This window comes from Heliangelus exortis, chromosome 30 (assembly GCF_036169615.1).
Source record: "Heliangelus exortis chromosome 30, bHelExo1.hap1, whole genome shotgun sequence".
In the NCBI taxonomy this organism is placed as follows: Eukaryota; Metazoa; Chordata; class Aves; order Apodiformes; family Trochilidae; genus Heliangelus; species Heliangelus exortis.
Window position 1 is genome coordinate 4,121,844 of NC_092451.1, and position 13,957 is coordinate 4,135,800.

General features: G+C 44.8%; 1 protein-coding gene across 5 annotated transcripts in view; it reads left to right on the forward strand.

The window, feature by feature from the left end:
* Positions 1-13,957, forward strand: part of GFPT1 (glutamine--fructose-6-phosphate transaminase 1) — a 41,163-nt gene that overhangs the window by 5,156 nt on the left and 22,050 nt on the right. For 3 of the 5 annotated variants that reach the window (XM_071729067.1, XM_071729064.1, XM_071729063.1), the window contains 8 exons: positions 6,758-6,865; positions 7,296-7,403; positions 8,596-8,721; positions 9,616-9,674; positions 10,746-10,880; positions 11,672-11,733; positions 12,507-12,586; positions 13,375-13,428. In XM_071729067.1, the coding sequence (XP_071585168.1) occupies positions 10,812-10,880; positions 11,672-11,733; positions 12,507-12,586; positions 13,375-13,428 (265 nt within the window). In that variant the 5' untranslated portion in view covers positions 6,758-6,865; positions 7,296-7,403; positions 8,596-8,721; positions 9,616-9,674; positions 10,746-10,811. The remainder of the gene's footprint in view (positions 1-6,757; positions 6,866-7,295; positions 7,404-8,595; positions 8,722-9,615; positions 9,675-10,745; positions 10,881-11,671; positions 11,734-12,506; positions 12,587-13,374; positions 13,429-13,957) is intronic. The other 2 variants (XM_071729066.1, XM_071729065.1) reach the window with 1 other exon arrangement.

The following is a 13,957-nucleotide window of genomic DNA, read 5'->3' on the forward strand; positions in this document are numbered from 1 at the left end:
GTTTTTGTAGGGAACAGGAGGAGAACTGTTTGGAGGCCCAGGGTGCTACCACATGAACTCTTGTGACTTGTGGTTAACTGTGGCTGGCAGAAAGGAAGAAATGCAGAACACAGCCCCTTCTGCTGCTGCCCTTCTCTGCCCAGATGGGGAGCACAAGGCAAAAATCAACAGTGCTCTCAGCTCACTTTAGGAAATGGTAATTGTGGTGAGGATTTGGGCTTCAGCAAAGGAACAAGGTGAACACATGGAGGTATTGCCCCTTAAATAGGCCTGAAAGAGTCTTGGATAGGCAGGGCTGGCTTTCAGGTGCTCTGAGTACTCCCACTAACAAGATTTTAATTGTCTTTTGTAGCTGAAGTGACAGTGGTCTACATCTTGGACTAGAGGGCTCTGATTGCTCATGTTGGCCTCTGCAAGGTCTCAGTAGCTGTGTCACATCATGGTGACAATCCTGCAGGCCTGGTTGCTTGTCAAAGCTTCAGACAACATTTCTGTAACAGCACTGTAAGTCAGGATGTGTGTTATTTTATCTTGTCTTGTGGCACGTGGTCCACTTTCAGATTTTTATCCAGCTCAGCTAGAAAGGTAGTGAATAAAAAGGTGACAATGCTGCATTTGTTACCTGAGTTCTTCCTGTGAGAGCTTCCAGACTGGAATTACCAACACAATGTTTTCAATGAACTGATAATCTGATATTCAGATTTAGGTGTGTGTGAGCTCACAAAAGTCCTGGGATCTGATGTGCTTGATGGGTAAAGTAGCCTCAAAGTCCAGCTCCTTGATACCTAGCATGAATAACAAGTCTGCTGTGTAGATGTGCTGGGGCTTTGTGTTTAATAGTGCTAGTGCAAAATAGCACTGTGGTTGGTATGTGTTACAAACTTGCATTTTGAAGGCCTGGCTAGGCATAAATCCAGTGTGCTTTGGTCTGAATGCACCAAACCAGTTCAATGGCATCTGTGAAATAGTTGGGAAAACAGGTTTCCCAAGGTAGCCAGGCCTGCTCTGTAAATAAGTAAACCTATCATGCCATGACTGTTTTTAACAACAAAAAGGGGTTGTGGAATTTAGGTCTTGTATTACTACTGATTATTGAAGATAAAAATGAGCTTTAGAAAAGCTTGAGTTTCAAATTTTAGGGTTGCATGTGCATCAGTGGGCACTGCCCTCCTGAAACACCATTTGTACACCCAAGTGTGAACCTTCCTGTGGGGCATGGAGTAGCTTCTCTTGTCCCAGAAGCAGCCTTGGGAACTGATGGTTGTTTACTCTAGACAGGAGAAATCTTGCCATTTTTAGCTGCTGGAGAGAGAGGTGTGGACCTGGGTGGTAAAGAAAGATCCAGTGGAAAAATGTGGTTCTTCACCCAGTGGATGTTGTTTTGCTTTTCCTTTTTTCCCCAGTTTGAACATAATCTCTCCTGTGAATAGCTAGGAGTCATAATAATGGTAGCCTTCTCCTTTCTGATCTTGCACTTGTCCAAACTCTGCAGAATTAGCTGTGTTTTGGGCTGCAGGGGCTGAGTTCCACCTCACCCAGCAGCAAATCTTAGGACCCCTCTCCAGTGGGTTTTGAGCATTGGTTCTGAGACTTTGTCCGTGCTACAATCAGTGTGTGTGTTAGAACTTGCTGTTACTGCCTCCTGTCTTCCCCTGCTGTAGTTGGAAAACAATATTTTAATTACTTTTCCCAGCCTGTAACTTAGGTGTGTGATATTTAGTAGCCTGCATCTAATTTGTTGAAGACTCCAAGGCCTAATTGTCATCCTCAGGATAAAGGATTCTTTGGAATTGCCAAGTGGAGGTACTGATAACATCATCTGTTGAAATGGTTCTAACAGCATAGGTTTGGTACAAAGGATTCTGTAAATGTGACAGTAAACCTAGCCTGAAGGCTTTTCTACTTTTGTGGGAAAGGATTAGGAGAAGCTATTCCTGAGCAGCTCCACAAATTCAAGGCACTGGGGAAGGTGATTTATTCTTACCTAGAACTGGTGATTCATTTCGTTTGCCTGCAAACTTGCCATGAAATAAAGCACCAAAAAGGGCACAGGAAAATTAAGTTTTCAGAAAAAGTAGTTTAGTGACTGTGAACAATAGAATTTTGGTTAAAATACTGTTCTGCTAGTCTGTCAACTGCTTATAGAGAATATGTAGCTGTCATTAAGAAGGCCCAGGGTTTTTTTAATTAAAAGTTGGTTCTAAGAGCTGAGCTTCACAAGCAGCTGAACACTTGCTTTGCTGGTGGTTCACCAGGTAAAGTTCACTTGGTAACCTGTAAGAAAGGAAACATTTTATGTTCTAGAGTACATTGTTCAAGGTATTTCACTGAAGAAAAATACAAGCAGGACTTCTTACTACAGCAGGTCTTAGTGTGACTCAGGGATTGTGTGTGTTATGTTGGAGAATGTGACTCCTGTTCTAATCCTCAAGTATATTAGTGTCAAGTCCTGAAGTTCATTAGTGTATTCCAGGCAGAGGGGCTGTGTTCTCTGAGCCTGTCAGATATAAATTCCTCTAGAATGCTTGCTGCTGGCTTATTTTATCCAGGAATTCACGATTATAAACAGTGCTGGATTAGAATGAAGGTCTCAGGGCTTTTTGCTTGTTGGTTTCACTTAGTCTGCTTTTCACTTTGAACAAGGTCAACTCAAGGCTTGTCAGGGAAGCATAATAAAATGTCATTCATATAACTTGCTTTTCTGTAATACTTCCTCTTTCTGGCTTGTTCCAGAGCAGGAAATACTGAGAGCAGGTGTGGCACTGTTGAACACTTGCCTTGAATGGTGTCTAAATGCTCAAGTTGAGCTGAAACTGAAACTCCTCTTTTTAGGTCTTTTAGGGAGCTGAAATTCCCATTCACTGGTTTCAGGAATGTTCTCCTTGGGCTTCACCATTTCTACATTTTCAGCACCTGGCATCTGGGCTGGAGAGGGGGAATGAGAGCTGGTGGTGCACCAGATGGGACCCTGATGGAAAGCTGCTAGATTTGCCTTGGAATTTCATCAAACCCAACATGTTTCCATTGACTGTTGTGAATTAAAGGAATTGTCAGTTTGACAGAAAAATTGGTGCTTTTTGAGAGAGCTCCTGACGGAAGCCTTCGAGCAGCTGTAGAGATCTGTGCTGTATCTTTTAATCTTTTGAATTGTGTGGATTGATTTGAATATAAGCACAGGGAGGGAGAGAGCAAGGCTTTAACCAGGCATTGTGATTTGGAGAAAAAGATGTCTCTGGTGTGTGGAAGAAAAGTCTTTTATAGTCTAAACTGCAAAGCTGAGTTGCTGTGTGCATCCCACAGCTGCCACTTTCCACCTCGGAGAAGGCTCTGACTTCCAGCTGGATGAAGTGATCCTTTGTTCAGCTTTTGGGTAAAAAGAGGTTCTTTTCTTGAACAGCCAGGGCTTTATGTCATGCTGGGATCTGAGTGTCACCTGAGTGCCCTTTGACTCAGCCACCTCCCTTACTCTGTGTTTACACTGATGGGACTGAAAGCTTGAGGTGCAGCTCCAGAGCAAATTCTATCTGCAGAGCCCCTGTTGGTGGCTGCAAGGACAAATAAACATTTTTCAAAAATACACTTAGATCAGTGAAGCACAGCAAGTGTTTTACGTGTTGAGTTTTTTTTTCTTATCAGTGTTTCTGTCGAAGGCTGTGGAATTGTACTTAAGAATGGAAGTGATTACAAGATGTGATTGCTCATGTGTTCCTGAATAATCCAATAGTTAGGGCAGAGCCAGTAGAAATGCTGTTTTCTAAATGTGGATTGAAATTTTTTCCAGCTATGAAGAATCACATCATTATGGGACGTTTGAAAAGGAGAAAATTAAATGGGTTTGGAAATATTTGCAGTGAACGAAACGGTTGTTTACACATAATACATCTTGATCAAATGTCATAAAAGGGTGGATAAACCTTCAGATATTTGATATAAGCTTGCAGCTCAGTAAATCGTGCAATTGGGGAGACTCATGTTCATTTTCACCAGCCTTATCATCCTATTTTTAGCTTTAATTCTGCATAATTTTTACATATTGTTCTATTAATCTTTTTTTAATTTTCCTGCTTTCTCTAAGGTGAGTTTTAAACCTGCTTGTCTCAGTTACCATCCCATTTGTAAAATGTATCCATCACAGGTGAGCTCTTAGAATTTTATTTCCTCAGTGAGGTCTCCATTATCACTCCAGCTGTTTTCCCATCAAGGTCTAAAAGCTGAACTGAATCCAAACTCAATCTCCCAGTGTTTACATGGTTGTCTTTTGTCAAGACTGTGTCTGCATATTTTGCAGTTTTAACACTGTATTTGCATTTCTTGCCTTTTAAAATCTGTATTTCTTTATAAGAAGCACTGAACTCTGTGGGGTTTTTGTTTTGTTTTTTTGATGCCATCCTCAGTTTTTTATTCAGATTTTTGTTTTGCAGTCCTCATGAATAATCTTAACGTAATTTCTGTAATTAATAGATTATTTTTTTATCACCTGAGGCAAGTTCCAAGTTGGCTCCTTTCTAGATAGATGTTTTCTGTTTGTTTACTGCACAAGTGGAAGTGAACTCTACTGTTTTTCAGTTTCACTCCAGGTGAGCCATCCCTTCCTGCAGGAAGTCACTTTCTGATTTGTGCCCACTCAGGATGTGGCATTTCATTGTACACAGTTGTGATCTGTGACAAAAAAAATCCACTTTTGATTTTTTGAGGGGTTTTTTTTAGTGTTCTTTTTTTAGTTCAGGTGTGACTGAACTTGTTAAAACGTGCAGAGGAGAATAATGTTTCAAGCCACTGCCTGGTTTGGGTTAGAATTTCACAAAGATACCAAAGTTAGCTCTGGCTAGAGGAAAATAGTTAATTTAAGTCTTAAGTTTGTTTTTTTTTTCAAGTTTGTTTTTTTGTTTTGGTTTGGTTTTTGTTTTGGTTTGGGCTTTCTGTTTTTTTTTTTCTTAATAAGTTGTAATCCTGGTGTAGAAGCAGGATAGAGACCAAAATGATAAATTCACATTTACAAAAATATTTTATGACAGGAAACTGACTTTCTCCCTAATAGTTGTGCCCATCTATTGTTTGGAGTCACTTCACTTACAGAGAGGTTACTGTTTGCCTGGACAGTGCAGATTTTGGGAAAAAAGTGAACTAAGTAGCTCAAATTGGAAATTTTTTTTTTTTTTTTTTTGCCAGGAGGGTGGGGAGGGTGGAGATCGAGAGCGTGGGGGGAGATCCTTCAGAGGAGGCTTTTGAAATCCAGCAGAGGATGTTAAGTGCTGTCAGGGTGTCCCTGCTTCAGCTTCTAGCTGTGAATTGCCAGAACCTCACCCTGTTGCTATGGTGCTGGAACCAACGTTCCAGTTGAACCGAGGCCATCAGGAGGTGGCAGCAGCAGCCTGGTGTGCTTGGCTTGGGTGGCAGGAGCAATGGAGTTGAAACTGCAAATATTTGTACACTGGGTTCTGATAGTCTTGCAAGTACTTGTCAGAAAAGGCTTTGGGAAAAAGAAAGTAGAAGCCAAATACACCAAATGAAATGTTTTTGTGTTGTTTTTTTTTTTTTTATTATTAATTTTCTTCACCTGACAAAGGTGGCTTAAGGAGGAACCATAGAAAATGCATCTAATTTTTTCTATAAATACAAAAGAAAATAAGCAAGACACAGTGTGCTGTTTTTGCAGGGGGACTGCAGGGAGATGTAACTTCTAATGCTGGTGCTTTGGGAGTGGGGAGGTGAAGTCCATGACAAACCTGTCCTGAGACCTGTAGCTAAAGTCCATGGAAGAAGGAGAAGGAATGGGAGAGGATCAGGCTGTCCCTAATCAGACTAAAAAGCCCCTTGAAAACATTTCAGCACTTTGTGGTATTCAGGGTGTCCATCAACTCTGAGCAGCCCACATTTCTGCTTACAAAATAAATTTAGACATCAGAAGGTTTTGAATTATTTAGTTCTGAAACACAAGCAGCTTAAGAATGAGGCTTTTCAAATGTTCTTTAAAATAATCTGTGTGTAAACGTAAAGATACATGTTTCAAAAATCATTCTTACAGTAAAATTTGAATAAAACTCTGGGATCTGTGAGGCAGGCTGTGTGGCAGTGCTGTCAGGAAAAAAATGTCAAAGTTTTGGGATGCCTTTAAGAGGACTTTGCTTTTGTGTGTGTGTGACTGAACTCTTCTCAAGAGGTTTTGATAGTTTCTCAAATTACAAACCTTGAATTAGCAGTCACATTTATCAATGTTTGTGTGAAACCCATCTTGCTTTTATTCTCTGCAGATATTTTTCCCCTTTAAGATGTTAAGGAGGGTGAAATGGTAGATTTCAAGTGCAGGTATTTCAGGCATCCACTAAGTGTCTTCTCTTGCTTCATGCTGGCACCAGAGAATCTTTCTGAAACAGCCACGCTTGGTGTTGGAGATTGAGGATTTTAAGCCCTATCAAGGATTAAAAATAGAAGTAAAAATCTCTTTTCCTTTGCAACCTACAGGAAAAATAACTCCATTAGTTGCAGGCTGTTAGTTTGCATGAGTTAAACGATCTCTTTTTTTCTTAGTCTGTGGGAGGAACTTAGGGAAAGCTCTTCCAGGCAGAATTCCCTTTGAAGGTGGCTCTTGAAGGTGTCAGTGAACCTTGAATTTTTCATCTGGAGTGATGAGTGTCTTGCCCTCTGCATCATCTCCTGACACCTCACTCTGCCGTGTAGGTCTGGCTCATGTGGAGATGGCACAGAGTTTCCTCAGCTGTGATTTTGTTGTAAAATCTGCTCTTTTCTCCCCACACAGGAATCTTTGCTTATCTGAACTACCATGTTCCCCGGACAAGACGGGAGATCCTGGAGACCCTTATCAAAGGGCTCCAACGTCTGGAGTACAGAGGTTATGATTCTGCAGGTACCTGAGCAGCAGGGATTCTTTTTTTTATGAATTTTGGTTGGGAAATGATGATTTTGTTGGGGTGTTTCTGAATGGTTTCTACCATCTTTTGCTTATGAAGGAAGCTGAAACACAGACAGTGGATGTTTCTGTGGTCAGAGGACTGGATTAACTTTCAGTATAGAACTTTCTAGAAACATCCTGGATGCCTGTTGTTGTCTAAGGCTTTAAAAATACCTGGAAGATGACAAAGGGAAAACTAATTCCTAACCTAAGTGGTTTCTTGCCTTTTTTTGGAGGGTCAGCTAGGAGGGGGAAGAAAGGGCAATGTTAAAAAAATAAACAAAACCAAAACCAAACCAAAATCATAATTATTTATATATATAAAATACTGTAATAGACCTCCTGCTCCTCACACTCTTCCTTCCTATTCTGTGGTGGTGTTTAGGTGTGGGAATCGATGGTGGAAACGACAAAGACTGGGAAGCAAATGCTTGCAAAATCCAACTTATCAAACAGAAGGGGAAAGTGAAGGCTCTGGATGAAGAGGTTCACAGTATGTATTTCCCTTTCATTCTTTTCCAGCTCTCCTACCTAGAACTGTCCTCTTACCTCATTTTGAGGTAAAATACCACCTTTGTTAACTCCAAGCACGTTCCAAATAACTGGGTACAAAGTGCCAGAGATAGAAAACATCTGTGGGGAAAAGGAGAAGTAGTGGGAGACAATTATCAGAGACCTAGAGCCTGGGCAAAAAGAGAAATGCTGTGACAACTTCAGTGGTTGAATGTGATATTTCCACATGCAGTGCTTGTCCCATGTTGAGCTTCCCATCTGAGCAGTGATGGGCAAAGGAGTTGGCATCAGGAAAGCTCTGATGTGTGTAACTGTCCAACTGCTGGGAACTCAGGGAGGGAGGTCTGCTGCATCCACTTCTGCCTCTTTGCATCTCCTTGATTTAAACATCAGGCTCCATCCCTGTGTGCAGACTGCAAAGAAACACAAAGGTGTTGGATGTGGAGTCTGGGTGAGCTGTGTGAGAACAGAATGATGCTCTTCAGAGCAAGGTCTCTGATTGGCATTCAGGAGCTGCTGTGTTGTTGTAACTTGACTTTTTTAGAATCCATGCTAGTGTTAACCCCATGGAGCAGAGTGCTGCTTATCCAGGAGGGAGGTGGGAATCCCTGATCATAGTGCAGAGAAAACCAGGAACTGAACAGGCCAGGTGTGTGTGCAGTACAGAAATGGAAGATGCACAAAATGTATAAAATATACAAGAATTATTCCTGAAGAAATGTTTGCCTGCTCAAGGTCATGGCAGGGTATGCAGTTTTAAAGAGATTGTGGAGACATTCTTGGAACAAAAGGAATAATTTTCCCAAATAAATATTGGCATTAGTGGTGCATTTTCTAGAGACAAAGGTTGGTGGTAGGTGTTCTAACCACAGTGTAGCTGTGACAGGGGCTGGTTTGGTTGCAGATGACAGTGTATGGGAGGTGACAGGAGGGTAAGACACACCCCAGAGAGAGAAATTAAGGTTGGATTCTTTCTTAAAAGTTGTTTTATTTTAGTGAGGTGAGGATTGCAGGAAGGCTGCTTGTGCGTGTCTGCATTCTGAATCCCCTTCAATCATACTTGTGTTTTTCTGGTTTTGCTGATTGTTTGCCCATGCTGTTGTCCTGCTGAGCTTCCTACCTTGAGATCAGCCCCTCAGTACTAAAAAAACCTTTCCAACTTTCTGCTTCAGAGCAACAGGACCTGGATCTTGATATTGAGTTTGATGTACACCTGGGAATCGCCCACACCCGCTGGGCCACCCACGGGGAGCCCAACCCTGTCAACAGCCACCCCCAGCGCTCCGATAAGAACAACGGTGAGTGGGGCTCCTGGAAAAGCCATTCCTGCTGCCTGCTGTGTCCCAGGGAGGGGTGGTGTCCCCAGGGCAGGGGGTTTGTTGCAGACTGTGATGCTGAGCACAGTTGCTGTGAAGCCAGAGGGGTTGGGGTTTGGTTTCTGGGCATGGGACAGTGAATGAGACTGGGATGTACTGGAGAGTCCAGGGGAGAGCTACGGGCATGGTGAAGGCACCTGAGCATCCCTGCTATGAGGAAAACCTGGGAGAGCTGGGGCTGTGCAGCCTGGAGAAGGCTGAGAGGGGATCTGTGAATGTCCATCAGTATCTGAGGGGTGGGGGCAAGAGGAAGGGGACAATCTCTGTTCAGGGGTGCTCAGGACAGGGAAGAATGGGTTGGAGCTGGAACATGGGAAGTTCCACCTCAACATGAGGAGAAACTTCTGGAGTGTGAGGGTGAGGGAGCCCTGGGCCAGACTGCCCAGAGAGGCTGTGGAGTCTCCCATGATGGTAAGGATTTTCATGGCTGTTCTTTGGAATGGAATTCCATAGAGCTTTTTCTTCCCATTTATTGATATTTTTTGCTGCACACAGAGGGGTTGGTCTGCAGAGGGTGTTGGCAGCAGCACCAAGGAGCTGCAGGAGCACAGGGGTTTCATGGCTCCCATCAGGCTGGGAGCTGCTGAGAGGTTTCAGGCCTGCAGCACCAGGTCAGTGTCACTGTCACCTGCCAGGTCAGTGTCACTGCCTGTCACCAGCCAAGCAGGGCAGAACCAGGTGATCCCCCCAGGAAGGGAAGCTCTGCTCATTCTGGAGCTTGTCATGCAATAAAGCTTTGTGGTCTTTGTGGTGTTTTTGTTTTCCACGGCCCCACTAGCTGCATGGGGCTGAGTGGGTCCTGTCCTCTGTCCCCAGAGTTCATTGTCATCCACAATGGCATCATCACCAACTACAAGGACCTGCAGAAATTCCTGGTGAGTGCCCCCCCAGGTGTGTCTGTGTCACTCTGTCCCTCACTCACTGCTCACACCCCTGCTGCTCCCTCCAGCTCCCACTCACTCCCACTCTCACTCCCCCCTTGCATCCTCACTCACTTTCCCCTCACACACCCTGACTTCTTCCTCTCTTTCACACCCTCTCTGTCTCCTTTTCTCTTTCTCCTTCTCCCTCTTTCTCCCTCACACGCTTTCTCTCCCTCTCCTTCTTCCTCTCCTTTTCCCTTTCCCCCCCTGTTTCCTTTCTCAGGAGAGCTGAGAGGGAAGGGCAGGGGAAGGGAGGGCAAGGAACTCTGGAAGAAAGGGGGAGGAAACTGCTAAGTTAGGGAGAAGGAAGGAAATGGGAAACTGAAGGTGAGGGAAGGGGATGGGGCAGGAGAGAGGAAAGGAGACGAGCAGCAGGGTGGGTAAGGGAAAAGGAAGGCCAGGAAATAAATCAGGGAAAAGGGAGGGTAGGAAAGAAGGAAAAAGGAAATGACCAAAGCAGCAGAAAAAGGAAAAGGAGAGAGAAGGAAGAATAAGAAAGACAGGGGAAAATGGAAGAGGAAGGAAGCAGGGAAGGAAAAAAGGAAGAGGAAAGGCAGGAAAGAGAAAAGTCTGAAAAGAAGATGCTGGCTGGAAAAAGAGGTGGGAAAGAAGTCCAGAGGGAAGGAAAAAAAGGGAGTAAGAGGAAAGGCAGGAGGGAAGGAGATAAGAAAAATTAAATGTAGGAAAGAAGGAAGAGAAGGAAAAGGTAGGGGAGAAGGATGAAAATACTAAGGAAGGAAGAAGAAAGGAATAATGGATGGAAAAGGCAGGAAAAGAAGGAAAAGCAAGAAGGAGAAAAGGATGGGTAGGAGAGGATAAAAACAAAGTATTGATGGAAAGAAAGGGAAGGGTGGAGAGGAAGGCAGGAGGAAAGGTGTCAGGAAAAGGGAAGAAAAAAGTTGACTGCAGGAAAAAAAAAAGAGAACAGGAGGTGGGAAAGCAAGGAAAAGGAGGGCTGGGAGAAAAGGGAAGAGAAAGGAGAGTCAGGGAGGGCAGGGTTGGTCACCCAGGCTGTGCCCACAGGAGAGCAAGGGCTACGACTTCGAGTCGGAGACGGACACGGAGAGCATCGCCAAGCTGGTGAAGTACATGTACGACAACAGGGACAGCGACGACATCAGCTTCACCACCCTGGTGGAGAGAGTCATCCAGCAGCTGGTAATGCAGGGGGGGCACCCGGGACAGACAGGGGCACATGCACACAGACAGGCTGGCAAATCACTCCGGGTGGCCCAGAGAACAGCCAAGGTAGCACGGGCCCCTGCTGTTCTGCAGCTGTGCTCAGGGCTGGGTTTGTCTTTCCCCCCTGGGCAGTCATTAATTTGTCTCTGACATTGTCCGGTGCTCCTGTGAACAGGGTCTAATCTGGGGGTGCAGGAGCCTCTCCGGTGCTGGGTGGTGACTGTGCAGGGGGGTTTGAAACTCAAGTCTGTGCCTCCCGAGTTCCCTGAGCTCCGCAGGGAAGAGCTGCTGACCCCTGGTGGGAGCTCAGCACCCGGCCCAGCTCCAGGCTGTGCCTCTTGTCCATCAGTTGTGGTTGTTGGGGTGGTTTGCTTGGCAGGAGCTGCAGCAGCAGAGCAGGACCACGGTTTGCTGGGGGTGGCTCAGCTGTCTTTGAGCAAACACCCCGCAGTTTTGGCACCTCTTTTCCCAGGGCTTTTTCTTTCCACATCCCCTCCCTGTGAGCAAAGGCAGCAGAGCTCACAGGGGCTGGGAGGTCAGGAGTCTGAGGGGGGGGCTGAGGATGAGCTCCCTGGGGACAGGCAGGGACAGTCCCCTTCCTAAGGGAGATACCTGGAGCTTCTGGTGCCTCTGAAGGGGGCTGTGAATCCTCCTGCTCAGTGCCTCCTACTTGCAGAAACAGTGGGTGCAGCTTTTATGCTGGGAATCCTGGAGTGGTGGCTCAGGCCTTGAATGAAGGGATAAAATTTGTGCTTCTCTTGTTCCAGGAAGGTGCTTTTGCCCTTGTGTTCAAGAGTGTTCATTACCCTGGTCAGGCTGTTGGTACCAGGTAAGTAATGTCAGGGGAAAGAAAATTCTTGTTGCACCCTAAATCTCATGCTTTGTTTTTTAACCTCTCAAGTTAGAAGACAGTAGAGGTTGTTCCATCACACTGTATATGTTGGGATGATAGTAGCTGTTATTTTCCATTTCTTTTATTTATTTATTTTTTCCATATGTCATGACAGGAAATTCCCCAGAATGATTTGGCAATTTCTCAGTGACCACCTGTATCACAACTGGCCTGGAACAAATGGGGGTTTTTTTGTAGACTCATCTTGTGAGCTCTCAGGGGAGGTGGTTTTGTCTTTTCCTTTCTGTTTGCCATTGTGGCAGTGTTAGGACAAGTTCTCCAGTTGACTTGCAGCTGGGCCAGCCTGGTGACCAGGATTTCTGCTCCACTTTTAGGTGTCAGCATCTGTCAGGTTGGGTTAACCACAGATGTGCCTGGCACAGGGTTAGAGCTTGGGTGCTGATAGTTGGGTGTAGATGCACACAGCGAGCAGCAGCCAGTGTGTTCCTGGCCATGTTGGTTGGATTGTGGTCACCCTTGCAGAGTTTCAGCTAAATTTGAGGCAGATTCCTCACTGCCTCGTGTTTGTGTTTGTTCAGAGATTCTTTCTCTCTGTTTTGGGGCCTCCCTTTTGTGTGGCACCAACAATTTACCTGGGAGGAGCTCGCTCTCTTTTAGTTCAGCTGAGTTGCTGTGCTGGGGAGCAGCAGCAGTCCCTTCAGGTGGGGTGCTGAGGTGCTGAGGTGCTGGAACTCCCTCTCTCCTTGCAGGCGGGGCAGCCCTCTGCTCATCGGGGTGCGCAGTGAGCACAAACTCTCCACTGACCACATCCCCATCCTCTACCGGACAGGTGAGCATCAGCACCCCTCATGGCAACCACCTCCAGTCACAGAGCAGTGCACAGAGAACAATCCTTATTAAAAAAAAAAACCCTCTATTTTAATGCCATGCTGTATAACACCTTATACCTCAGGTCAGGCTCTGGTTGTATAATCGAAGCTTTAATGCCTGTTTGTTGTGAGGAAATCTTGATGAAGTAGAATAGAATAATTTGGTGAAGTTTACAGTTAAGTATCCAAGTTCATACTTTGTGTGGCACGTTGGCATTCATGGACTTGTTTCTTTTCAAGAGCAAAAATGTCACAGTGTCACAGGCTACAGGTTTCGCACTATCCCAAAATTTTACCCCTCCCCAATGTAATTTTTAGAAAGAAGAATGCCATTCCCCTCTGCAACAAGCTCTATTTATGCTTTCTGCCCATCTTTGTCTCACACGTGCATTTTACCCCCTTAGAGACGTAGCTGCACCCCTGAAAATGAGAAGTGGTTCAGAATTGCCCTGAAATTTACCCTTTTCAGAAGAGTCTGAACCTGTTTGGTTCTTGGGCTCGTTCTCTAAGCACTGCAGAGATCAGGACTGAATGTCCTGCACCTCTCCCTGCTCCCTAACGTGCTGCTGGGGACAGCTTGCTGCAGTGCCATGGGAGGAACCAGCCCCACTGGGCTTTGCCTGTGTTACTCTTGGTTGATGCTGGGTAATTAGCAGTAATCCCTAACAAATGTATGTAACACCATTTTTTTTCACTGATTACCTGAACTTTGTTTTTGTTTTGTTTTGTTTTCTAATTATACTTTCAGCTGTGCAATCTATGGATCATTCTTTTGATGGAATATCCATAAAAATGGAGGAAGGTGCCTGCCAGAGAAAAATCTAATACTTGAAATTTCACACAAATCCTCCAGTTCCTTACGAAAGGAATCACAAATGTGGCAAAATATGCATTGTCTCTTTACTATGTGGCTGTTGCTTTCTCTGTAATTTAGTGATACAAGTGCCATAATCAGAATGATTGATCAGATGCACCCTGAGCAACACACAGAAAAATCCACCCATCAGTCCACCCCTCCCATTTCATGCACTGTGACATTGTGCTCAGCAATACACACAGAATTGGTGACAAAAACATGACCAGGAATTGCAGCTTCTGGTAGAAGCAGTAGATCCCCTGAGGCTGGAACTTCCTTCCCTTTGCTCATTTATCAGGGTGAACCATTTTAATTCACATTAAGTACTTAATTTTTGTAAAGCCTAAGCCATGGTATGTAATGTGAGGAACCAAGTTCACATCTGAAGCAGGAGAGAGCTTTTCCAGAAGAGGAAAGGATTTGATTCTTAGCTACTGTAAATGTGATCCAGCCTTGGGCACTGCCAGCTCTCTGT